Genomic DNA, 27947 nt, shown 5'->3' with positions numbered 1-27947 from the left:
TGTCCCTCACTGAAGGACCGGAGCTTGAAATCCAAGATTGCTTTGTCCTTGCAAGATTTTAATGATTTCGCGATTTAAGGAGAACAAAGAAAATGTGTTTTATCAGTTGAATATAATTTGAGTGCACCTTGATGGAGAAAATCTACTCAAAGAGTCAAAATCGCTCCTGTCCCTCTCCCAAGGACCAGGGCGAATTTCAATGATAGCTCCTGTCCCTCTCCAAGGGACCAGAGCGATTTGCTTAAAAGACAAGTTTTGGGCGAAGGTGAAGTGAGTTTTGAGTTTGAGGCAAATGAAACAAGGCGTAACCACTCTATTGAAGATAATTTTGAAGATTACAAGACGCCAAGTAAGCCCATATTTGCCTAGGCGCTCCTGTCCCTCTCCCAGGGACCAGAGCGATTTCCTCCTAAGACAAATTTCCCACCAAGTTGAAGCGAGTTTCATGTCAAAAATGAGTGAAGGGGAGCATAATAAATCCGTTGAAGACAAATTTGAAAGTTGGTAAAGCGCAAATGAGCTTATAAGTGCAAATTCGCTCCTGTCCCTCTGTCAAGGACCAGGGGGAAATATAGAATATCAAGTCTTTTCCTTCAAGATTGGGCGGATCCAAGCCAAGACGCATGATGGAGATGATGTTTGGAACACTCCGAAGAAAAACAAAGTTACAAAGACTATGAGAATTTGATGGAAATAGCTAACTCGCTCCTGTCCCTCTCCCAGGGACCAGAGCGAAATAGTCAAGTATGCTTAAATTTTGAATGCCACTTCCTTTTCAAACGTTCAAGAAGGAGTAAGGGACACTATTTTACGCTTTGAGGACAATTGGAGGTCGATATGATCAAGGATTAGCACAAGGAGCAAAAGTTTGCTCCTGTCCTTCAGACAAGGACCAGGGCGATATTCATTGAAACAATCATTTCCTTCAAAAAACCATATCAAGGCGAAGTCATGCAAGGTCCGAAATGTCATTAGAAAGGTGATGAACAAGGAGTTAATATTAAAAGTTGACAATTTTGAGCTAAAAGTACAAAGTTCGCTCCTGTCCCTCACCAAGGGACCAGGGCGAAAATAGTCTAAGAGACATTCATTCGAAAGATTGAATAAGATCAAGCTCAAGGTTCCCAATTAAAATGCCAATTTGGACGTAAGGGAAGTGACTTTGAACGTAAAAGGCGAGAAATTCAAAAGCGCTCCTGTCCCTCTGCCAGGGACCAGAGCGATGAGGTTAATATTCATTATTCTTCCCATGTCTAGGCGCCAACATCATTTTCAAATTGCATTAAATGCTAAATTTCGATGAACTTTGATATTTTTAATTAAAATTGGCATTTAATGGGTGCGCACAAGGCATTTAATTGATTAATTTAGCCTTTTAAAAATCATTAATTACGAAGGCATTTAATTAATTAATTATTAATTTAATTAAATAAAAGGGAGAGCGCTTGGGTTTTATTTTTATATTTATACAAAAGTCGGCCTCCTTTTATTTTAATTTTTTGTTATTATTTGCCTTATTTTCAAGTCGGCCTAGAGGTAATTAAAGAGGTGAGCGCTTATATAAGGAGGATACTTTGAAGCATTTCAAATCATCATTTAATCATTCATTTGCATGCGATTTTGGAAGACAAGGAAAAGTGCGAAATCTAGCTTGTGTGGAGCGAATTTCTACCAAGTGTAGATACTAAGAAAGGCGAAATTCATCTTGAAGGCTATTGGAGAGGCGTATTTCTTGCTAGATTGGAGGATAAAATCCAGATGTTTTGAAGGTATTTGAAGGCGAATTTCCAAATTTTTGAAGAGGAAGGTGGAGTTCTTTTCCAAGCTAAAGGAGGTGCATTTTATCCAAGGGAGAGCTTTGATCTACACTTTGCCTAGCCAAAATTCATCTATTTTTTAGAGTTAATTCTCAAGAAGAGGTATGGCAAAATCATCTTGACACCCTTATTCAAGGTTTGATTTTTTTAAGCATTTTTGGGAAAAATCTAAGTATTACATGGTTAATTAGGAAATGATAACTCAAGATTTATCATGAAGTTTCCTAATTAAAACCTTGAATATTCCTTTTAAAGTTTAATTTATGCATTGCAAAATATATTACTAATTTTGAAATGTTGGGTAGGTACCAAGATGGCGACTCCCAAGCTCGAAAGATCCACAAGTCGGAAGACTCTCCTCAAGGAAAATCAAGCCAGATCAAGGACAATCAAGCAAGGACAAGGGCAACCTCCTCCAGCCTAGCATCGACAAGGATGGCCTTCTTTGGACTAACATCATCAAGATAAGGGCGACCTTCTCCAATCCAGTATTCCAAGGCAAGGTACATCAATCGTCCTGCACATCAAGGACACAAGAAGTCAAAGCAAAGGGTTCGTTGAAGAAGCAGATAGTACCAGATGAATTAATTAAAGTTAGCTTCTCAACAACATCAAGTTGAATATCTACCAAGTTACAAGTGTCAGAGGAGGTGGCATCCTAGTCATCACTTCTCCAATCAATGTGGTCCACCTCAGCATTTCCAGATTCAATGTACCTAACTCATGGAAGGTGGCACAGACTCCGATGTACCTACCCTAGCTATCCATTGGTGGAATTTTCTAGAGAGGACATGTGTCCAAGCAATACAATTTTATCATTGGTCAAGCATTAAATGTTATGTAATGGTTGTAACAAACCCTAATTAGGGTTTTCATTGTTGAATCTTGGCCATTGATCTTGAATCGATCTAAGCCATCGAATTGTATTGAAGGCACTATATAAGCCCTGGCATTTCATTTTGTAAAGGGTAATTAGCAATAGTTAGAGAGTTAGAAGATAGTTGGAAGAGTTAGAATATAGTTGATAGAATAGCAATTAGAGTAGAGTAGAGAGAGAAGGCAAAGATTGTTGCCAAGATGTTGTTGTAAAAGACTTGTAACTTCATTGAAGAAATCGTGAAATTTATGGGTTGATTCAACAATTTGCATGGTCTTTATACTTCTCGTATTTGATTTCATGTTATTAGATGAGTCGAAGAAATGTGCTTGATTGATGGTGGAATTCGTACATCCATACTACTAGCAGTTTGTTGATTGCAGACTTGCCTTGCGTAGTCAACTGGAATCATTCAGCTTAAGCCTAACTTCAATTGTCGCTTCTTCATTGATATGCATCAACCTGATGGTGTCTATGCCTGCAATGATGATTTGAACATCATAAAGCTTCCCTTCGAAGATCGCACTAGCCTTGTGGAGATGGTCCTGCGATGTCAAAACAAGACCTAGTTAGAGTTTCATCAAAGATCAATCATTGCTCCTACATTCTTAGTATTAGGATTAGATCCTCTCTTCGCCCTCATCTTTTTTCCTTTTTTCAAGTCAAAGTTAGTAAAATCCTGTGTCCAACAATATTCAAAGCAAATCAGAAGTTCAATCATCAAATGTAAGTCCCCTTGTGATTCCAGCAAATCACATCATACCACAGAGAGCTTATCCACACATAGAGACCCTACATACAAGAACCTTGGAGTCATCCTGATTGATCCTTTTTCGCGATATCTTCAGCAATCAGAGGCTTTATTCAAGAGAGGATAAGGTACCCTTAGGTATTTTATTCTATGTTTGATAGTGTACAAAATACACGTCAACAAGTAGGGATATTGATTGTACTTATGTGAGCAATTCAATACTTGGGGCGACATCTTGAGTCCTTCACGCTTAAGTCACGTGTACTCTTGTCCTTCATGCTTAGTCACATATATTCTTTTTCATTTATTTTTCTTTCTTTTGGAGAGGAGTTTTCTCCCACTAAGTTTTCTCCTTTTCTCTGTTTGTGAGAGTTACATTGATTTGTACATGGGTACCTGTTGATGTGTTTTTCATGCACATGCGAACACAGAATAAAATACCTAAAGGTACCTTATCCTCTCTTGAGCAAAGCTTCCCAATTGCTGAAGATCTCGCTGAAGGATCAATCCAGGCAACTCCAAGGTTCTTATATGTAGGTTCTCTACTCGTGGATAAGCTCTCTGGGGTATGATGTGATTTTTGCTGGAATCACAAGGGGACTTACACTTGACGACCTAAACGTCTGATTTGCTGGAATCACAGGTCCTATTAACTAACTGGAAGACAAACAAATGACAAAAGATGCAAGGTTCAACAAGTCTACTCTACTACCTAGAATGCGAGAAGATGGATGAACAACTAGGTGGAGTCCTACTGGGCTGGGTCTCACCATCAAGTTGAACAATTCAACACCAACTCAGTGCGATCTTCTGGGGGATGCTTCAAATATATTCAAATCGGACACCATCAGATACTGATCATCATTCAAGTTAATGCATGAACAATAGACGTGTAACAACTTGAGATTAAGTTCATTTTATGCCAGTTGACCACACAGGGCGCACTTACAATCAGTAAGAGGCTAGTGGTATGGATTAGACGGATTCCACACAGGTGCATTCAACGACTTCTTTCATTCAATTTAATTATCTATCATCTAAAATGAAGATTCAACAAGAGACCATGCATATTGCAACGAAACGACATACTTCACCATATCTTCAATGAAAAAGAAGTCTCTACAATTAAGGCAACAATATCTTCTCTTCTCTTATCTTCCTAGTCTACTCTAATTGCTATTCTATTACCTATTCACCGACTATCAACTATTTTCTCCCTATTGTCTATTAGCTAACCATTCCCCTTTACAAATGAGGAGCCAGGGCTTATATAGTGCCCTCAATACAATTCAATGGCTTAGATCAACTTGAGATCAATGGCTGAGATTTTACAATGAAAACCCTAATTAGGGTTTGTTACAACAACTCAATTCTGGCCAATGAAATAATTGCATTATTTGGACACATGTCTTCTCTGGAATATTCGACCAATGGATAACCGGGGTAGGTACATCGAAACTTGTGCCATGTCCAATGAGTTAGGTACATTGAATCTGGACACGCTGAGGTGCACCAATCCGACCGGAGGAGTGATGACTGGGATGCCACCTTGTCTAACACTTGTAACTTGGTAGATGCTCAATTTGATGATGCTGAGAAGCTAACTTTAATTAACTCTTCTGAAACTGTCTGCTTCTTCAATGAACCCTTGCTTTAACCTCCTTTGTCTTTGATGTGCAGGATGGATGGTGTACCTTTCCTTCAAATGCTGGACTGGAAGAGGTCATCCCTGATGATGCTGGACTGGAAGAGGTCGTCCCTGATGATGCTAGACTGGAGAAGGTCGTCCCTGGCCTGGCTTGATCTTCTTTCATCTGCAAAACAAATCAAAAGATGATTAAGGACACATAATAAATTTATTTCAACATAGCATTTTCTACCTTAAATCATCAACAAGAAGATGTTAAAATGAAGCTTGCTCAATATTCTCCCCAGGGTCAGGCCCTATAAGGATTTCGCCCTGGACCCTCTGGAAGGGTCAGGAGCGAAATTTGCATTCCTGGCTCAAATTGTTCTCCCTTTGCAACCGTACTTGCTTAGATACATGCCCAAGGACGCCCTCATTCTCAACCAACACCAATCTTGATGCAAATTTGGGGCAAAAAAGAGGTTTTTAAGAATTTCACTCTGGACCCTTTGGAAGGGTCAGGAGTGAAATTCACTTTTTAGGACAAAATCTATCATGTTTCCTCTCCAAAATACCTTCCAAGGCGAGCACACACTAGTTTTCCTTCCTCCAGAGCCTAGGGATCCACGCCTTGACCTCTATCATGAGCAATTTGAGTGAAATTGGGAATTTCGCTCTGGACCCTCTAGAAGGGTCAGGAGCGAAATTCACCTTTTAGGTCACAACTCTTTATTTTCTTCACTTCAATTCATCTTGCAAGGCAAAGGAACATCATTTCAACCTCAACTATGCCTTAGGACTCCTAGTCTTGACTTGACACAAGGAGGAAATAGGTAGATGAAGAATTTCACTCTGGACCCTTTCGAAGGGTCAGGAGCGAAATTCACCTTTTAGCTCAAAATTCACACTTTTGAAGGTCAAACATCTTTCCAAGGCATTCCAAATAGATTTTCTCACCCTAGTCTAGGCCTGACTTAGCACAAAATTTGGAGGATAAGATGGTTTTTAGGATTTTCGCTCTGGACCCTTTGGAAGGGTCAAGAGCGAAAATCTTATTTTAGGCTTATTTCCTCATATTTTCAACTCCAATCCACCTCCAAGATCAAGGACACATCGCCTTACTCCTATCTAGGCCATAAAAACCAAAAACTTGACTTGATTTGCAAGGAAAAAAGGGTGATCCTAGGAATTTCACTCTGGACCCTTTGGAAGGGTCAAGAGCGAAATTCTCATTTTGGCTTCAAAATTTGCATTCTTGGTGACTAAAATCCACTCTAAGGCAATCTAATGACTTCTCTCACCCTTGTCCAGGTTTGACTTTGCTCAAATTTTGGAAGAAAAGATGGTTTTTAAGATTTTCACTCTGGACCCTTTGGAAGGGTCAAGAGCGAAAATCACTTTTTAGGCTCAATTCCTTCACATTTGATAATCATTGAGAAGTCAAAGTTATTTCTAAGGACCTCTCCCATCAAAACTCACCTTAGTCAGCACTAGACTTGGCACAAAATTGGGAAAAAAGGTGATTTTGAGAAAATTCGCTCTGGACCCTTTGGAAGGGTCAGGAGCGAAATTCTCATTTTGAGCTCATTTCTTCATATTTGATGACTCTTGACAATTCAAGGACATGCCTAAGGACACCTCTAATCTTGACCCACACTAGACTTGGCATAAATTTGAGGGAAAAGATAGGTTTTGCACAATTTCGCCCTGGACCCTCTGGAAGGGTCAGGAGCGAATTTCCCTTTCCAGCCCAAAATCATTATTTTTTGAGACAAAAATCCATTCAAGGGCAATCTCAAGGGCTTCTATCATCCTTGTCTAGGCCTGACTTGGCACAAATTTTGGAGAAAATGATGGGTTTTAGGATTTTTGCTCTGGACCATTTGGAAGGGTCAAGAGCGAAAATCTTGTTTTAGGCTCACTCCTCCATCATTTCAACTTGAATCCACCTTAAAAGGCAAGGAAACACTTCTCCTCTCACATCCAAATTATAGAAACCCAAGTTTGACTTGATTTTGCTAAGAAAATAATAAGGGTTTTTAGCAATTTCGCTCTAGACCCTTTGGAAGGGTCAGGAGCGAAATTCACCTTTTAGACCAAAATCATCATTCTTTCGAACCCAATCTTCATTGCAAGGTAAAATCTCATCTCTCTTCGCCCTAGGAACAAGGTTTTAAGCTCAAGCAAGGTAAAAAATATAGGCTTGTAAGGAATTTCGCTCTAGACCCTTTGGAAGGGTCAGGAGCAAAATTTCCTTCCTTGGCTAAAACACTCATTCCTCAACTCTTTCAAACGTCCTTAAGGGTTTCAATATGCCCATTCTCTCTTTCAACATACCCTGGACATCAAAATTTGGCCAAATAAGGAAAGAAATGAGGTCTAGGAGGATTTTCACTCTGAACCCTTTGGAAGGGTCAGGAGCAAAAATCTCATTCTTGACTTGATCCTTCATCTTTTCAACTCCAATCTTCTCTGGAAGGTAACAAAACATCATTCTTCACCCAAGAAACAAGGTTTGTGGTCTAGGCAAGGTCAAAAAATAGGCTTGCAAGGAATTTCGCTCTGGACCCTTTGGAAGGGTCAGGAGCAAAATTCACCTTCTTGGCTGGAATCCTTCATTTTTTCAAAGCTTTCAAACATTTCCAACGTCCGAACATGTCCACTCTTCCCTTCAAGATGCCTTACAAATCAAAATTTGGTCAAATAAGGCAAGAAATGAGTCTTAAGTTGATTTTCGCTCTGGACCCTTTGGAAGGGTCGGGAGCGAAAATCACCATTTGGGCTTGATTGTTTATTTTTCAAACTTCAATTTTCTCTTGGAGGCAAACATAGATACTTCCTCATGCAGCTCCATCTTGATCCTGGCTTTGGGTAAGGGAGAAATTAGTGTTTTCAAGAATTTCACTCTAGACCCTTTGGAAGGGTCAGGAGCGAAATTTGACATTTTGGACTCTCCGTCAAGATCATTTTATGGAATATAACATTTAAGTATAAGTATTCCATATATACTGTCAGGATGTTTGAGAGTGGTTTCGGACCTCCAGGAGTTATATTGCAAAATCTAGTTTTTGGAGGATTCTTCAGTTTTCCAGACTTAGTCAAATTTCAGGATTAGGACATTCCAGACTTGGCCAAATTTCAAGATCAGGACATTCCAGACAGCCAAATTTCAGGGCATTTGAAGATCAGGATGACATTCCAGACTTCATCACTCACCAACTTGACCTAGCTTGGACCTTCAAGAATGATACTCATTCACCAAGCAAGACACAATTAGCAACAAGATCAAAACCAGGCCCTAAGGAAGACTTTCAAAGAAACCCTAATTCTGGGGCCCCAAAGACTCAACCTAGCTCAAGCAGAGCTTGCTATCCAAGTGATTCCCCTGGCAACACTCGAAAAGCAAAGGCTAACAAACAAAACTCTAAAACCTAGAAAGCAAAACCCCACAAAGCAAAAAAAGTAAGGGTCCCCATTTGCAATGGGGCGATGTGTGAATACGTCACAACAGTACCTAAGCAAGCCTTTGTTGTCGAGACTCGTTCATGCTTGCATCTTTGCATTCATCATTAGCTTTTTAGCCTCTCCCTAATTTAATCTTAAGAGGGAGTGTTTGGAGTAATTAGGACACTTTATCAAATTATTTATTTAATTAAGTCCTTCCATTTATTACTTTATTCACTTAAGCTAAACTTAGGTGCTTTTTGTTTCTATTTAAATTGGGGTAATTATAACTTAAGTTGTCTCATTCATTATAATTGTGACACTTGGTGCTAGCTAATTTAATCTAGTATTAGGGTTTTGCATCTAAGGTTTCACTCATATAAGGATTCATTCATTCATTGTAATCATATCTTTTTGTGCAATCAATACAAAATTCTTAGGTTGTGTTGAGCAAATTATCCTTGCTTGATCTCTTTTGTGTAATGGGTGTTTTTTCTTGCTGATAATACTTGGCTTGTGAGGTTGAAATCGTCAACTCTTTCACAACCAAGTAAAAATTTTAGTTCAATACTACAAGCAAAAATTAGAAACTCGATTCTTATATTTTTTATTTAATTCTTATATTTTGAAAGGTTTTCTCTAGATTTATGGTTGGAGAATTATGGTGCTAGCACACCAAATTTTCAAGAGATAGTCATCTGTATTATGTCCCAGCCATGTAATGCTTCTAGGTGTGAACGCAATTGAAGCTTATTTGAGAACATTCACATAGAAGAGAAATAGGTTGACCCAGCAGCGCCTCAATGATCTTGTCTTTGTTTGGTATAACCTTCACCCTCAAACTAGAAAGATGGAGGGCATTTCACATGAATTCATCAAATTGGATGATATTGATCCTTATGATGAATGAACAGTTAATGAACAAAATGATGGTGATGTCCTCCCTATGGATGAAGATCTTGCAGAATTAAATAGAGGAGCAGCAGAATTTTGATGGTGATGTCCTCCCTATGGATGAAGATCTTGCAGAATTAAATAGAGGAGCAGCAGAATTGGATGCGATCGAGGAGAACAAACACAATGTGGAAGAAACAATTCATCATCATTTTGATTCTATAGCACCTTGTATTTTGAGGCTTGAAAACTAAATCATATTAGGAGGGAAAAGAGGAAGAAGTAGATTGTATTTGATAGTTTTTATCATTTTGACATATCATTATATGTAAACATTTATAAACTTATGATGTCGTTATACATTTGAAAGTTTGAAACTATTATGAATTATGAAATTTCAAATATTGAATGTTTGAAGATTATATGACGTGTAATATTTGAACTAGTATAGACATCTTAAATACATCTATCTAAGGAAATGCTGATAGATATCAATTGAAACTATTTTAGTTTATTTTAAATTATATTTACTACATACAAAAATATTTAAATTATATTGTATCTACACTATTTATTTTTTCTTTGATACAGATTTTTTATTGGATAATTGGCATCTAGTTTTTTATATTTAGATTTTTATTATTGTTCAAAAAAAAATCATTAAAAATAAAAAATTTATGAAATATATTTTTAAAAGAATATTGTAAATATGAAATGGTGGATTATTTTTATTTTTATTTTATATTTATATATCTATCTAAAACTTATAGATTTGATGAGGGTATATTTTATTTTATATGGGTGTTTATTTTCAAAATATTAAGTTTGTAATTAATATTAATATTTTGACATGCAAATGGTTGTCAAATTTAAGCTGAAAGCTAAAAATTAACATTAACACACTCACTTTTTCACTGCACCCCTTGCTGCCATTTTAGAATGCCTATCAGCATTAATTATAACATTATTGTCAAAGTAGGCTTTTATGTTCTCTAAATGCATTAATTTCTTTTTTGTAAAACTACAGTATTTTTTGCTAAGTCCTAGCCGAGTTTTTTGCAGAGTCCATGTTGAGTCCCGAGTCCAAGTCCAAATTTTGGGCTACCAAGTTGAGTCCAAGTCCGAGTCCTCAAACATTGATTGTGAGAGTTATGGTCTCTAAATTATTATTTCAACAAAAAATAATATCTAGACTCTTAGACTCCTACGCACATAATCAATACACAAAATCATCTAGAAGGTTCGGTTGTGTGGAACTGAAAGCAGAATCTCTAGGACTCATTAAACTCCTCCATTGTGGGGTTATCCATAGAGGTGATAAGCTTTTTCTCTGATGCTTAAGTATGCCCAAGCGGCAAGCCCACTAGCTATTAAAGAGAAGCTCAAGAATTGTTCAATAAAATTTTGGGAAAAAAGTTGCTAACTAACTCAGGAAAGACAAATCTGACTAGAAGGACTGGCAATCATGCATCCCCTCCAAACAGCATGATGTTTTAAACATCTGAAGATTATGTTCCTCCCTTTCTACTTCTCTGCACCAGAAAATTTGATTTGGATTGGATCTAAATCTGGAGAATATAGAGTTGAAGGTGTTAAGTTTTATGATCAGATTAGATAGACAGTAAATTAAACACAAATGCACAGAATATATCCTGGGAAAACCTTCCTCTTGAAGGTGAAAAACCCAGCAATTAATCTCTTGTAATATATTAGCAAATGTCCTTACAAAGGCTTCACACTTGAAGCTATACAATAAGCTAATTCAATCTAGAATCAATCAATGCAATATCGATTCTATACGCCTTGTATGATGATCACTACTTGCTGACAAGTTAACAATCTGTTGAACACCAACAACGATATGTAGAAGAATAATCTGAACTATTGGAGATGGACACAGCCTGCTACAGATATACACAATATGCTGGTAAGTGAAGAAGATATACTGATCTGTTATATAAGATCACAAACTACTGGTAGACAGATATTGATCTGCATTTAGGATGATAATACAATCTGCTGTGAGGTGTGTTAATCTGAATTGTCCAGAAGAAATGATAGAGCCCATCTATATATACCCAACCACGTCTTCTTCAAGCAACGCGACTTATGATGAATAAATGATGAATAGTTAGTACCAAACCGGTACTGAGAGAGGGGGGGGGGGGTGAATTTGTATAGGCAAAAACATGTTTCCTGAACCGGTTTGACTGCAAACACTGCACTTTGACTGGCAAGCACTAACACCAATCTAAACCAGATTACTACCGGTAAAACACAGGGAGAATGTGAAAGACATAAACCGGTAACCCTTAGCTTTCCATACAATCTAATACCTCATTTCCACTTCACCCTTATGCATAAACAGGTAATCTATCATCAAAATATAATGACTGCTAGTTCAACATATTTTACCAGTTTGACATAAAACACTAAACCATCACAGTAAAGGCATCACACATGACACACTGATTTTTCACGTGGAAACCCAATTGGGAAAAACCACGGTGGGGATGAATACCCACAAGCTGCTCTTGAACTCTTTTGAAGTCCGCTCTGTTAAGAGCCTAGTCCAGTTAGAGAGACTTTTACAATAGGTTCTACTAGGAACCGATCCTGCTAGGGATCGCCCAATTAAGGGATGGCTAAATATCCGGTTAAAGGTTACCTCGCAAGAGGATTTGAAGAACTCATTGAATTGAGTCACCCAGTTAAAGGATTTACACAAAAGCATGTTAAAGCTACCCAGTTAAGGGATTTTCCAACTGCTGAAATGGTTAGAAGTCAACAGGTAATACAATAATCTGATAACAGCACTCAATGCCAAGGCAAATCCACTTTAGCTCATTTTCCTCTGCAATCACACTCTGCAGGTATCAACACACTTCTCCGGTCTGGCAAGAATCAAGTATCACTCACTGGGATACACACATACCATTTGCCAACAACTTCAACATGAAAAACATCGTTGACCTTATAGGAAACAGATGGGTCGGTAGCATAAACCCTAAACCCTAAACATTTAGGTTTTACAATCTAGTCGGTTCAATCCTGACCATTAATCACACTGCATCGAATACAACAATCTTGAACAGATCTCAAGACGTTCTCCAACGTTCATTCTTTGCCACTTCAGGAAGCTGATAACTCATCACGCGCTCTCCACCGTTTACAGAGACTTCGCACATTCCCGAGGTAGATAGGATCAATCTCCATGCAAGATCCTCAAGGAAATCCTTCACACGCACAAGACTGACGTAGCAACACTTATCTGGTCTTCATATAATGCTAACTCATTACAGGATGTCATCTGTTGAATCGCACAAGCTTGGAATGCATCAACCGGAAACCCTGAAGCTGAGACTACCAATCGGTAGTCATGCCAAATGAAACCCCAATACAAAACTTCCATTTACCGGTTCTCATTCCAACATACCGGTTCACCTTGAACAAACATACCGCTTCACTTTTTCACAAATACCGGTTTACATCATCATACCGGTTCTCTTGCCAGTTTGCTTACTACAACATACTGGTTCATACTTCAGCATATTGACATCAATGACAACATACAATATCATCATGTCATCATGCTCTGCACATATGCCAACAACTTATCCATAAGTCGGCTTTATTATATTAATCAACATGACTTTCCATTAACACGTCTTATGCCAAGAGTCACGACTTCCACAAAATTAATTCAATGCCAATTAATACGTCTTATCATCAAGGTGGCGGGTTAAGGTAATTATTTATTGCTTTATTAATAACCACTTCATGATACACCGTTTCATGAAATCACCGCTATAAAACAAGGGTCGGCAATATAGGAATCTAACTTGATTAAATGTGTAAGGCCGAAAGGCCCTTCACACATTTGATGGTAAAATCGGCCCTGAAGGATCTGACCGAAGCTATCCATCAACAGAAGGTGGGTATAAAACTGCAATCAAGCTGGAAAAGAATCTAAGTGAGAATATCGTTGAGAATCTAAGTGAGAATCCGATTGGGTTTCCCAAAGCTGATTGTTTTTTGTGCTTGGCATCACAAGCAAAATTCTGTCACAATCCAACAGGGCTCAATCATCTGCCAAGTAATTTCACCTTTGCAAACAAAACTTGGCACAACAAGATCAATTACATTTGAATTAGACTGACTTGCCAGGCAATATGTGAAGGAAGATCCACTTAAATAGAGCTGCAAGCTTAAATCAGCCCCTAGAACTGGTACATCTGAATGGAAAGGTATAAAAGGATGTTCCAAGGAATGGAACTGCCCATAAGGAAAATCTGAAGACGTTCTTGGCAGCCTGAAAGAGTAACACCTAGCCCCACAAAGACATGGCAATAGAAGCAATTAATGATTGTATCTTTATCAATTCAAAAATAACTTTAAAAGATATCTCTGATTATTGGATTGCAAGACACAGAAAAGAAGCTATCTGAATCAGATAGGCCCTCAATATTCAATGAAACTAAATTTTGATAGAACCTCAAGACAGAATCTGTGAATGGCTGAAATTGAGGGAATCTTTAAAATCTTCTTGTGGAATCAATCAATTTCTTTTTAGGCATAAGGAAACACAATGAAAAAAATATTGCTGAAGCTAGTGACCTATGGACAGGACTGCAGATTGAAAGAGAAAAGGCCAGTCTGACATTATAGTCGAGGGGAACTGGAGGCTAATTGATGTGAGGACTCATTTGCAACTAGAGAAGATAAAAGTAAACTGCACGTCTCATGATCAGCTTGTAGATTTCCAATTCTTGCCACATAAGAAGAATGAGTGATAAAGTTGTGGATTACTTAGTAAATTTAGGTGTGGATAGATGTTAGAATATTTAATCTTTACTTAGCTTAGGTTTATTTGTATTTAGTTTAGGATATTCCTTTGGAATTCCTACATGTAATTTGTCCTCTAGTACATGTGTGAGGACAAGTCATTTCTTTTATTTTCCTTTATTAAGGAATATTAGATTTCCTCCATAAGAGGATGTGGACACATGGCACACACATTTTATGAATGGTGGTATTCATAGATTTGGGAGTTACTTTGTAACTCCTCTCCTCATCTCTATTTAAGAGATGTCTCCTCTCTCATTTCTTCTTAATGACAATATTGTAAAGAGCTTCTTGCTCTCTCTCTCTCTCTCATTTTAGGCATTGCCTCATTCATAATATCACAAGGGGTTTTTCTTTGCTTTTCCCCTTTCAAAAGTTCTTGTGCCTCCTTCTTCACATTTGGGTGATGCTCCAAGGTTTTTGCTTTTCTCTTGGTAACAATTACTTCATCATAAACTTTCTTGGATTTTATTTTCCTTTCCTTGCTCCTGTATTTCCTTTCAATAGATGTGGTTTGCGATCTCCCACCTTCATTTCCTAGAACCCCTCGTCCTTCCTCCCCACTAGTGAAGTTATTTTTTCTAGAATTATCTTTTTCTATTTGCCCAAGCTAGATTATATCCCTATGTTTTTCACAAGCTAGATGTGTCCAATCTGCCCCTTTCCCATGTGTGGGGCTTCTGCCTATTTTCACCACCTTGCCATTCTCCCATCCTTTGCAAGCAAAAGAGTGGAAGACAAGCACTTTCTGACTCTCCATGTTTATCACATATGGGGATTCCTCTCTTTGGGCTCTCTTTATGTGTTTCAGAGCTTCTGGTTCCTTCTACCCTAGTTGTCGGTCGAGGCTAACCCTGGTCTTCCATTATTGTCAGTTTATTCCTCTTGGCCAAGCTCATCAGCCATTAGGGCTCATGTCTAAACATTGGGCTACCATCCTCTTCCTTCATTTTGCTCTGACCTCTTAGGTATGACCACCTGTTGAAGGTGACTCCTTTACAAGACTGCTTGATTTCAATTTGTTAAAAATAACCAATCTCCCTGTTTCTGGAGAGGTTTGTCAGTGCATGGTAAGAGTTATTGTTTTTAACTTTCAAGAGGATTGGAGAACTGTGAATGCAGTCTGACTTGTGCATTGGATCACATGGTGAGCTTGTTCAAATTCCCACTAAAAGTATGGCTTTGAAGATTTCAACGTGCATCTCCTTATCTCCCCTCAAACTTTTTCATCTCCATTTCTTTCTGGGATATCAGTTTTACTACTCCTTCCTTGTATGTGAGTTTGTTAAAGAAGATTGTTGAAGGAATCAGGCTACCACATTATGGAAATTGGACCAATATGCATACTGTAACAGGAAAAATCTTTCTATTTTGGTACTGCTTCTTGTCTATGTCAAATATGGCATCTACAGAAGCATAAAATCAAGAGAAGCTTCAACTTCAAGGAGCCTATGATGGAAAAGGGGGAAATATTTTGTTAAATAATCATCAAGATCCAGAATGACAAAATGATAAGCTACTGGTCTACTACTCATTAGAGGATGCTCATCTCACCTATCTCAATCTAGTGGATGATCCAATGCTCAAGTGGGGCTTCCTGATTGATAAGAGCACCAGGGCCAATGCTAACCATATCATGGAATATTGAAAGACTGCACTAGTTAAAGGAATCAAAAACCCAAGGAGAAAAAAATCTTACATGGGCAGCCAGAAAACCATAGAGGTTCCAATTGGTGATGAGGGGTCCTTCAAGGTCCTTCAAGCCATTAAGGACCCAATTCAATCTACTCCAAAGCTTAATGTGATGAAGGGCACTCATGTCATAGGTTTTGCCGAGTGTCATGAGTATAGGACCCATAGTAATAGGACCTGCAGGTGCTAATAAAAGTATAATCTTCATGGCTTCCTTATTACGTGCCTACTATATTGTTCTGAATCTATTTAATCCATGCTAATGAAAAGTGTACAATATGAGTTTTACTTTTAACCACTACACTTTCTCTGGATGTATCACAAAAATAAATGGATATTATATTTTTGGAGATTTTCTTCCCTCTATGTTGTCTCCTTATTGTTCTGATTATTATGATATCAAAAACCTCTCTTGCAGTGGGTGAGTATAGTCCAGTGTAAATGAAAGTACCCAATTTAGAGAACAAGCTAACCATGCAAAAAGTGAGGGAAAAGGTGTTGAAATTGGCAAAAATAATTCTTATTTCAGAGTACTCCTCTGCTTAGAATGAGTTAACAAAAAAATTGTGCATGCAAGTTAACAGCTTTTTGTATTTGTCCTCAATATGACAAAGGAGAAGCAACATATTTTAGCTGAATCAAGGAAGATAATCATTAACAAATGGAGAATTCAGTGCCAACTGGAAATATGAAATAGAATGTGCAGGAAAACATGGATGCCAGATTAAAAGAACACAGTAGACAAAATCAGGAGAGAATACCATGACATTTTCAGAGTGCATTCCTCTAGCAATGAGTAACCAGATTTTATGGAAATACTGCCGCCAATTTGCACACTTTCACCAAAAACACACTTCATTGGAGCAACAATAATGCTAACTCTAATTAAATATAACGAAAATACAGTTCTAGACATAATTATATGTCTAGAGTTCAGCATCCTGTTGTATACAAGCACGTTCAGACTTGTATATGTCCATCAAAGTAGATTGTTTATGCAATCCATGTATAGAGGAATTTGGTAGCACAGTCTTCACACTTTGTAATGTTGCAACTATCAGAAAGTTAATATCAGCCAAAGGTTTTCTTTAATCACGCTAAATGTATATATGCAAAAAGAACCTAAAGCCAAATATTTCTGCACATACCATTGAGCTGCCACTCGGATTTATTCTGTCTATCTATTTTTCTTGTTACAGTAATGGTTTCTCCAGCCTTATTGCCCCGCAAAGAGATTTTTATCCATCCTGATTCTTCACCACGTTTCACATAATCACCAATGTTGGATGCTCTGCCAAGCAACTGCAGCAAAATCAAGCATCTAAATCAACTTGAAACTTACAATGAAAACAAAAAGACACAGAAATAAAGTAGGTTTATCATACACAATCAAAATATCCTGGCTATGGATCAAATATTATTATGACTATTAAAAAAAGCAACACAGCATGCCAGAATGATAGCATAAATAAAAAACCAACAAGATCAACCTGGGGTTCTCCAGCAAGGCCTATGGCAATGGCACATACTAAAGAGCTTTTCCCTGTTCCATTTGGTCCAATAACAAGATTAAGGCGAGATCCTGGCTTGGACCTTAAATGATTATATGTCATAAAGTTGTGTATCTCAATTTCAACTATATTTCCTGGCAAATAATCATCTTCTCCCCTGATCAACATGATCAAACATAAGAACATCAAACATGTATTAGATTTGCATGTTATCTGGCTAAAAATCTTTTAAAACTGCCCCAATACCTATATAAATGTTTTCTTATAGCCCTGAAAACAACCACAAAAGAGCAATAGTAATTCTAGATATATGACAATAATAATATTTAGTCCTTGGTTTTTGTCTTCCTGAAATTTATCTTATAGATGCTCAAGTTAGTTTCCAGGTACAATCACAGCCAAATGGAAATAAAGCCAATTAGCTTTACTTGAAGTGTGTTATATCCTGTAATGACAGACTGCATATTAACCTGTTAATTTTATAACGAGTATAGAAGCCATCTAACAGTCTGCCAGAAGGTTTGAAAAACATTTTATGTGCAATTTTGCAGTCTAGTCTTGAAATTAGAAATATATTGTTGTGTTCGCTTGATGTGGGAGAATAGACGACGCAGAATCTTTAGGGTATATTTTTGGGGGATATTATGCCTTATTTTAGCAAATAACAATAAATTCTTCAGGCAGTGGTCCAGTGGCAAGTTTGAGCATTGAACAAAAATAAAAATAATTATAAGCCTGAAAGGTTGTAATTGAGTGATTAAAGTAAAAGCCCTATAAAGGTTATCATGTACATTCATACAACTCATTGGAAAAACAGGATGTCAGAATCGACCAAGAATGCATTCATTACAAATATGACTTTTATGTCTCCATTACAACGTGCAAAAATATTTTTGAGACAACAAAAAATGCTTCCTTGTTATTTTGTTGTAGTGAGTTTAGAACAACACTATATAACATAGTATTCTATAGAATTGAACCAATGACTTCTTTATGATATACGAACCAGTTATCATCTAATGTCCAGTTGAGCTAGACATAATCAGATAAATTTTCTTCCACATATCTATCTATCCCATTTTCCTGGTGAAAAATAAAAATAAATAATCCAATGCCTAGATTTGCAATCATGTTTAAAAAAAAAAAAAAGTAGAAAACAGCAACTACCGCATGCTTTATTAATCACACATCCTTGCTGGAATATGGTGCAAATTATTATTCTTCAAAAAGAACTTTCCTGTGATTTCTACAACCTGTCAACCCCTTGTATCTCACATTCACACAACCACTTGTGTTTTCAGTGCCACGTATTCATTTATGAAATATTTCTTGTAAGACCGCTTTGTCAAGCAGCTGGTTATGCAATTCCTTCAGCCATTTCCTATAAGATCATTTTGTCAAGCAAGTGTTTATGCAATTCCTTTAGACAATTATTCTTCAATGACATTACACTTCTATTCTCTCTTACTATTGATGGCTATAGGTATTAGGAACTTTTGCACTTAGAATATTATCTGTCACACAACTAATGATACAGTAAATTAGAATCTTGACCGTTTTAACCAGATACTTGGGAACAATGAACTGTGGGGGTGCTATAAAAATACAGGCAAATACGATTTCCAAGAGGAGCTTTTAGTCTGTACTTCATTTGCTTCCCTTGGACAACTTTGCTAGAAACTCTTGTCTCCACGCCTGGCAGTAAATATTAAATCAATCACTACTACAACATATTTATTTCCTGCTAATAAGTGCATGAACAAATACAACAAACAGAAATATTTAAAGCAGCTACAAATTCTATCACCAAAACTTTCTTCATTCTCCATCCATTATTATCATGATTTGTACAGCCAACAGTTAAGAATCCAAATAGATTGAAATTTACACTGCAAAGGTATCAATGAACATACAAAATATATTATGCAGGAATAATAATACAAGACAATATCATGAGCTTATAAAGCCATTGTTTATAATTCCCATGAACAAAAACTTCCTAACACCAACTACCCACTAACAATAGATTAATAATACAACATTAATAAAAAGAGTAGTAACAAAGCGGCTGTCTCATATACGAGACATATGCCCCTATATAGTAAAAAACAAAACTAGAATACTATTTTGAACCACAAACCTAACAGAGGCCGCAATGACCTTCATGGCACATGCCATTTTTCATAATTTTGTCACTTTTAACCAAGCTCCAAATTCTTCAAGGAAAGTACTTTTAAATCTAGTCAGATTTTGCTTTCTTTTTCAATTTTTTTGTGGATCCTCTCCAAATTCACCCAAGAAGCAATCTCGGGCTGAATGGTCAACCCTGATTCCAAACCCTATCCATAATACAAGCTAGATCCAGAATACAATTAAAAACCAGCATGAACCAATCCGGATTTGTTGGAGCTTCCAATAGAAAATAGTATCATAGCCATAAAGTCAATTGAGGCATTGCAAGATTAGAACTATGCTTGGTAGTTCTCAATCAAGTCCGAAGGCAGTGCACAATGCTTCATGAACATAACAGATTTCCTAACAAGCCTTAGGGCTACGTGAAAAAATAGGTTTTTTTCATTTTTTTAATGAAAACTATGAACATATCCTTTGAGCATCATCAACAGTTCCATAAATGCTAAGAGCCCCAAATCCAAATTCTTATGAGTTTTTGGCCTTGAGAAGAAAAATCCTACAAACATGCAGATCAGTGCTCTTACGTTGAGCAACCAAAGACTTTGCTCAAGTTGTCCATTGTAAAGGAGAACTTTGTGAGTGCAAATCAACATTGAGGTAGCACTCATTTTCCTTTTAAAAGGGGGAAACTGAGCCATGTGAAAGATCATTTGGCATGATGGCTGAGGAATCTCCACAGATCTTTGCAGTTATGGTGAGCTGCTTGAGAAATTGTTGCTCTCATATTCCATTGAACAAGCGGATTGAGTGAGGTATTGTTCTTGGAGGAAGTCACGGTCTCCTCTTGGGGGAAATCTCTAGGTGAGAAATTTATTGGTTATGAGGGCTGAAAAGGGTTGCTTTGTAGCTGGTAGAAAATGGAACTTACCTAAAGCAATGGTAGCATTCACTATTTCCCACCTTACCAAATGCTTCAAGATGCTTGAGACTTAAATGGCTACTAATGAAGGCCAAGTTGAGATGACTAATGCCATTAGTGTAATGGCTACTAATGGAGGTCAATTTGAGATGACTAAAAAGAACACAAGAGTTAAATACCACAAAAATTAAAAATCTATGAACCAGGATGGTTAATAAAAGTGTAGACCTTCTAAAGCAGAGCTCCAGCTTAAAATCCTCAAGAGACATGATAAAGTCTCGAAATCAAGTAAAATGTCATATCCAACTTATTGGATGTAATGTACTCCAACGCATGAGATCGGGAGCATGTCGCCTAGTCAAAATAGTGACCTCCTATGGTCAAAGGCTCATAGCATCTAAGCCAAAGGCCACCCCAAAAATGAAAATTTACCAGATTATAAAGATATGAAACCAGGGTTTCTTGTCAAGTTGAACGAGTTCCAATGGTAAAAACATCCGAATATTTTTATAATGGGGCCACTGGAGATATGATAAAATGTTTAAATTGATTATATTATTCGCTTCACCTCACTGCAAGAAGCATTTCGAAATGACAAGACCGTCATTCTGTACTGGAAACTAAGCTGAAATTTGCCTTAATAAAAGAGAATTCGCCAAATCGGAATAAATCAGACCCCTAGTTAACTGAAAAATTATTCGATGTAATGTGTACTATGAGCAGTTACACTCGCTCCTTGCAAATTGATAGGGATTCGTCCCAAAAAAAAAAAATTAAAAGTAAAAACTACATTCTGAAGGATTTGGGAAACACGAATGGTAAGGGGAAGCAAAGTCAAACTGTTTAATGTAATCATCCAACGGATATACAAGGCAAAGAAAGGAAAATAGAGGTAAAAGCATCGGAAATTGCTATGTATTTACCTACAGAACTCTGTGAGTGAACAAACATAAAAGAAGAAATGGCGGCAAAAGCAATAATTGATTTTGAATAAGTTACCTGACAAACAGCGTGGGACGTTTGGATGAAGAGCCAGGTGTGGACTCGTCTGCTCTGCTGTGCTTACGGGGAGGATGCTGCAGTCTACCCTCGGCCTGCATTGCCATTGTTCCTGCCTTGACCTCCTGCTCTACCGCGAAAATTTAAACTATCAATCGTATCTGCAAAAGACCGGCTATATAAATCCGTAACACAATTAAATTTTAATACGCGACGTCGAGGTCTCTTTATAGTCTACTGACTACGGTAAGCGGAGGGAAATAATAGAAAAATAACCTTTTCCTATAGGTTATTTTGGACATTAAAATTTCTTCTTTCTAATGGATTAGATAGTCTAATTTTCTTCTTGATAGTTGTTTGGGACATGGCTAAACTAACTTCAAAAAGTGGTTATAAATTTCGTGTTATTGATTTCTCTAAAAAATCAAAGTTAGAGCTTATTCTACCGATCAAGAATGTGTTATTGACTTTTCCTGACTTTTTGGAATCAACCATGGCCAATTGCTTGTGCGTCGAGATTTTTAGTTAAGATTTGCACCTAGTCTTATTTATGAAGATATGTCCTTCAAATTTATATTATCTTGATTAAATATTTAAAGATTATTTTTCATTAAATTTATTTTGAATTTTATATTTTATCTATTTATTAAAGTATATTATCTAAAATTAGACGTAGTAATTAAGTTTATCAATTTATTCAAGTTAGAATTAATAGATTCAATTAATTTAATCTAAATGTCATTTTGGAGATATGTGCATGCATCTCCACAATGAGATGAGGACAACATTATCAATTGAGTGCAATCATTTTGACTCTAACATATTATCTAAGATTAATTGACGCTAACAATAAAATATAAATTAACCTTGGTAACCACAACTCAAGGTAAATATTAGAATACTAAATATTATTTAATTTTACAAAAATAAGCATAGAAGAATTAGATATTTAGTTGCAAAAATTGAGATAAAAATTCTATCATATTGCAATATCAATTCCACTCACCTAGATATAGAAAATGGATGTCCTTGTTGTACTTGTTATTTACAATTCTATGTAGAATTATAACCCCATGAGGGTCAGCTTTGTATAAATGTATCAATACAAAGATGCATAGATAATGATGAGCCTTGGCTAATAAAACGTGTTATGTGCCCATTTACAAATGTAATCTTTCACAGATGGATAAAAGGAGAAAAACTAGAGGGGCAAAACTCATTTCCTAAATAGATATAATAAGAAAGTGAAAGAAGGAAGGACTCAATATGAACCTTAAGGACTAGATCATTCCATAGGAGAAAAAAGAAGTGACTGTGTAGACGACACCCCCCCCCCCCTCAACTATGTATGTTCTCCTACAATAATGGTAAATGCTTGAAAAAAAAAGCCAATACAATGCCTACAAACAACATTCCCCCCTTGGGAACAAACAAAACCAAGTATATATGGAGTAAAGCCTCCCAGTCTAGATAAGAATTAATAGGAATAGAGATCAAGATGTATGATGATGGTGTCTAATTTTTTCTCGTGTGTCACCGTTTTTCTAAGAGATGATACCACGAAGAAGGTGACAAACCAAGATCAAGTGGTAATTGATGATGAATAAGATCCAAAGATAGAGACGATGGGACAACAACTATGATGGATGTGTCATCAAAGAGGACAAATAACCCCTCAAATGTGTCCTTTGAATCTAAAATGTGAAGCTCCGTATCCATCAAAAAATCATCCAACAAAATTGAATCTGAAAGACAAGATAAGATATCAATCAAGAGTTGGAGGAGACATAAGGACACAATGCATTCCCATGTTGATTTTCTCCCATAATATGTGGCATGTCCCCTTTCAAAAAAAATGATCAAATCAATGTCACATTTCTATTTTCCCAAGCTAAGGAGAAATTAATAGAAAAAATATTGTATTTAATATTTCAATTATTTTTTGTAAATTCAAGAGCTAATATTTTATCCTGGAGCAGTTGGCGTGGATTATTGCTAAGATGTGTTTATACTATCCAAAATTTATTTTTAGAAGATTTGTGATAGTTGTGACATGAATCTATGATAGCATTTATGCAACATGTATTTACAAATTGACAGGTGTAAGTAATGGTTTGTTTTGGCATGCAAGGTGAAATGGAAATTCAAATATAATTATATTTATTATTTTCCCACCATTTGAGACATTTACATTCAATTTTTTGTATATTTTGAGATTTTATACTTTTTGGATCTATCATTTAATCATACAAAAACTTTTAGTAGATGAAAACCCATTAGAAATTAAAATCAAAGGATGAAACCCCTTTGGTTCAAAAAGTAATTTCATTCATAGATTGCATTTAATCTTCAGAGATTTGTAGAATAGTTCAATTTTGTAGTGTGTTCTTGTTTTGTTGTAGGTTGCCAATGAAGAAGTGTGTAGTTTTTGAGTGCAGATGGGTTTGTATTTTCATTGGAGTGCATGCTAATGTGGAACATCATTTTGGATGTTATTATTTTTTGTTATATTATTCTACATCATTTATACGAGTTTTATATATTTATTTCCAATTTGAATATTCTAACTTGGTGTGTGTGAGAGAGAGAGGGTTTGTGGACAGACTGTTTCATATTGTTTTTTTTCTATATGTGTTTTGATGTTTTTGGGTGAGTATATAACTATTATATTGGTTCCCAAGACCATTATTTTGTATTTGTAACTTTTTGTGTAGAAGTTTATGTAGTTTGGTAGTACCACGAGTTGTATTCCACTGAGATTGTTAATTTCCCTAGAAATGTTTTATTGTTGTTTCTAGATTTGTATGAATCATTGCAGAGGTTGTAATGTTTCTTATTATAGTCTACTTAAAGGATATTTATACAATGAAGCATTATGTTTTCATTTGCAAGCAAACCAAGTTAATTTGGTGCAATTGGGTGTTTTCTAGATTGCTACTTTTTAATGATTTCATATGGTTTTTGTGAAGTTTGGTTAAATTAATTCTTATACCTGAAATTATATGACATAGCATTGGTAGGAACTATATGGTCACCTATACAACTAATGATTATGAAGCAATGTGGTCATGCACTTCTACTTATAAGACATTAGATTAACTTATGTTAAGCAACCATTAGTTGTAATAGGATACATTAAATGGGTTGAAGAAGTTGTGATGGCGGGTCAAGGGCTCTAGGAAGGTCTATGGGGCTAGTTGTGGCCCATGCATGCTTTTGCATGGGAGGGTAGGAGGCTAGAATTTTCTACTACATCATTTTGAGAGTTCATACATGTATTTTGGTGGCTCTTTTTAGATTTAACAAGCTTCTTCATTTCTATAGAAGTAGAGGTTGCTTGTCGAGTCTATGTATGGAACAAGCTCCCTATTTTAACTTCCTTTGTAAGTTTTTTTTATTTTTTTAGGGTAGAACTTGGGAAAGATCTCTAATGGATGGCTCCGAGGATCCTGATGGGCCTTTATCGATTTATTTTAAAGATGTGGTTCATAGGGATGAAAGCTTGACTTTTGAGCATATGAATGCTATAAATTTTCTCGTGCGGGCCACATGTGGTGTTAGATATGAATCTAAATTAGAGAATAATTTTAGTTTTAATGAGTTCTTAAAAAGAGCCTTGAAATGCCTATTATATTTATTAACCCAGATATTATTATTGAAGATGTGCTTTATTTATCAGAACATGCTCTAGTTTGTAAGTCTATGGGTTTTCAAGCTTACTTTCCTTTCTTAAAAAATTGGGTTTGTAATACTTGGTAGCTAGAGGGAGATTGGAGTTTTTTTAGGTGTTAATGTCTTATTTATAATTTTTACTAGAATGGTAGATTTTAACCATGTAACATTTTGTTGGACCTAATCTAAACTAAGAAATCCCGAGGAATAACTTCTTCATTTTTCATTACCATTCCATCTTTCCTTTTTCATAATCTCATATACTTTATAGTAACCAATCCATATGTTTTCACTTTATGTGCAACTTATATTTCCTATAAATTATAACTAACATGAGTGTTGCAAATATGAGTTCTTATTGTCATTGATGTCAAACTTGTTGATCCAGATGTGCAACTTGGGTACATTCTTGGTCTAGTATAGTGCAATTATAGTGGGATAGCTATGTGATCATGTAGATGTGTGGAATCTATTTGTGGTTGTTATAGAAGGCTTATAATGATGTATCTTGAAGTTTCCTGAGCTTTGGTGTTGGTTTCTAGGATCTCCAATCGGCGATTAGTCAAGTGTAATTTTTCTAGTGTCAGTGTACAAGAATGTGTTGCATTCTTATACATGCTAGTATTTTTGTAATGCAATTTGATTATTCAGTGTTATAGATTTTTTTTTATGCTATCTTGGGCATCTGCAAGTTCTGCATTCACATTTGTGCAAAATTGTGGTGGTGTGCTTTGATAGTTTTAACTTTTGCACTTGACTTATAACGTTTTGGTATGTGTGGTTGTGTGTGGATCTATGGGCGATGTTTTAGGATGGACAAGTTGGTGTGATAACTTGGTGTGAAGCCTCACGCAACTTGTTTGCCTCGAGAGCTAAAGTCTCAAAGATTGGTCATTCATTTTGTGTAGCTATTATCTCCATGACTGAAGTTCATTTACTTTTCAACCTACGGACGTATTTCTTGAAATGGGTATGCATTGTATATGCACTAAGTTCCTATAATAGTCATTCTGCACTACTGCAACAACTAAATCTATTTGAAATAAACAAATGAAAACATAACACATGAATGGCTACAGGAAATCTTAACATTAACAGAAGATTCTAATTAGATAATTGTTAACTAAGTTCAGAGCTGACAAATAGGAATTACTTTGTCTGCTTTGGCTGCAGGAATAGTCAGTCGCTAGAACATCTACAGCAGCAAACAGAAAACTTAATCTAACAAACACATAGGAATATTCACCAAGTGGGCCCCTTGGATGAGTGTATCTAGACTTCAAAGATGATTATATATCCTCAGAATAACATAACTTTTATTCATTGTTTTCAAAAATCGATACAACCCATGAAATGAAAGAAATGCTTCAAGTTCTGAAAAAACGTTTTCTAACCTCTGAGAAGAGGTGCGGGTCTTTATTTAAAAGAAAACTATAACAAACTTCCTACAATCTAGATCATGCCCATGAAATGAGGAGGAAAACATTTATGACTACCAAGAGAAGAAGTTAATGCACAAAAAATGTGGAACTCAGCTAAACCGCAACCAAGAATATAGCATGGCGGTGTTACTAGATTGATGTTTGTTGAAGACAAACATAAATGAATCTGGTATCGCCTTGCGATTATTTTGTCGATTATTACGCACACCATCTTATATGTTGTTTTGAATGTTTAACCGCCCTTAAATGTCTTCAACTGCTTTTATGACGCGATTCTACATTTGGCTTGAAATGACCGCTTCTGCAACAACTTATTCCTGCATTTAAAAGTTAGAACATACAAGCATACATATATATCTATTTTCATTAATCACAACACTTATACATCCACGCATGATATTACCTATAATAATCTGCATGGCAATAGGAATAATAGGTCAAAATAATATAGGGTTTAATGTGTTTAGTTATCATCCAGAATGCACATAGTCAGACTTTAATACATCACATGACTCAAACATTATCCCAATATGAAACTTAAAACTTGGCAAAAACTTATCAGTTTTAGGAATAAAAGAGCTATCATTTCAGCTCATCATGCCCCCCAGCTTAATGTCTTGCTAATCCTCCAGCAAGAGGAAAATTTGTTATTTGGGCACTGACTCATAAATCGCCTATGGTTCCCTATCCTGTAGCCAAGTTCCAATAAAACCCTTTCATCTTTTCCAACCTAGTCCACTTGGCTTCCTCTGTGGCCTCTTCATATGGTTTGTTTGTAGCCCTACATCCCATCAATGGCTACATAAGGATAGGTGGCTGAAATATCAAGGGTAGCCAGTTATTGCTTTTTGTCCTACCCAAGTGGATATACTTGGGAGCTCTTTGTGTGGTTGCATGATAATTAGGTAGTGAATGAGGTTCACCCTGCTTTAGGTCTTCTGGAAGATTGTTCCAACATTGAACCAAACATTCAATTACAAATTGATTTTCATTTCTAACCAAATGCTCATATTCCTAAAATGCTTCCTCTCTCAACGGTAAAACCCAGCTTCTGACATCAGGTCTAGTCAACAACTTTTGCCAGTCATAGTACATATGTCGTCAGTTTTTGGCTTCAACTTTGAGTGGTAGTGGGCAATCAAACTCCAAATTCCTGTATGTTCTATAATGTGTTCCCATACTGATTTCATTTTGTATCCATGACATCAATGCTTTTAATTGAATGTCACCGATATACAGTAAGGGATTCTATTTGTTGTCATAAGAGACAACATAATTATGCAAATAAAATTCACATAACAAATTCTTAAAAGTTGTAGGAGAG

At 36.3% G+C, this 27947-nt stretch overlaps 1 protein-coding gene across 1 annotated transcript in view; it reads right to left on the bottom strand.

Annotated features, from left to right (window-relative positions):
- The window catches only part of LOC131073492 (structural maintenance of chromosomes protein 5), a 133747-nt gene extending 112031 nt beyond the window's left edge, over positions 1-21716 (bottom strand). The window contains exons 1-3 of the mRNA XM_058009925.2: positions 21510-21716; positions 17438-17615; positions 17096-17249 (exon numbers count right to left, since the gene is read on the bottom strand). Coding sequence (XP_057865908.2) covers positions 17096-17249; positions 17438-17615; positions 21510-21616 — 439 coding nt within the window. The 5' untranslated portion in view covers positions 21617-21716. The remainder of the gene's footprint in view (positions 1-17095; positions 17250-17437; positions 17616-21509) is intronic.
- Between the last annotated feature and the right edge of the window lie 6231 nt (positions 21717-27947).

Source organism: Cryptomeria japonica, chromosome 1, assembly GCF_030272615.1.
Source record: "Cryptomeria japonica chromosome 1, Sugi_1.0, whole genome shotgun sequence".
Classification (NCBI taxonomy): domain Eukaryota; kingdom Viridiplantae; phylum Streptophyta; class Pinopsida; order Cupressales; family Cupressaceae; genus Cryptomeria; species Cryptomeria japonica.
This window is presented reverse-complemented; position numbering and strand designations above follow the sequence as displayed.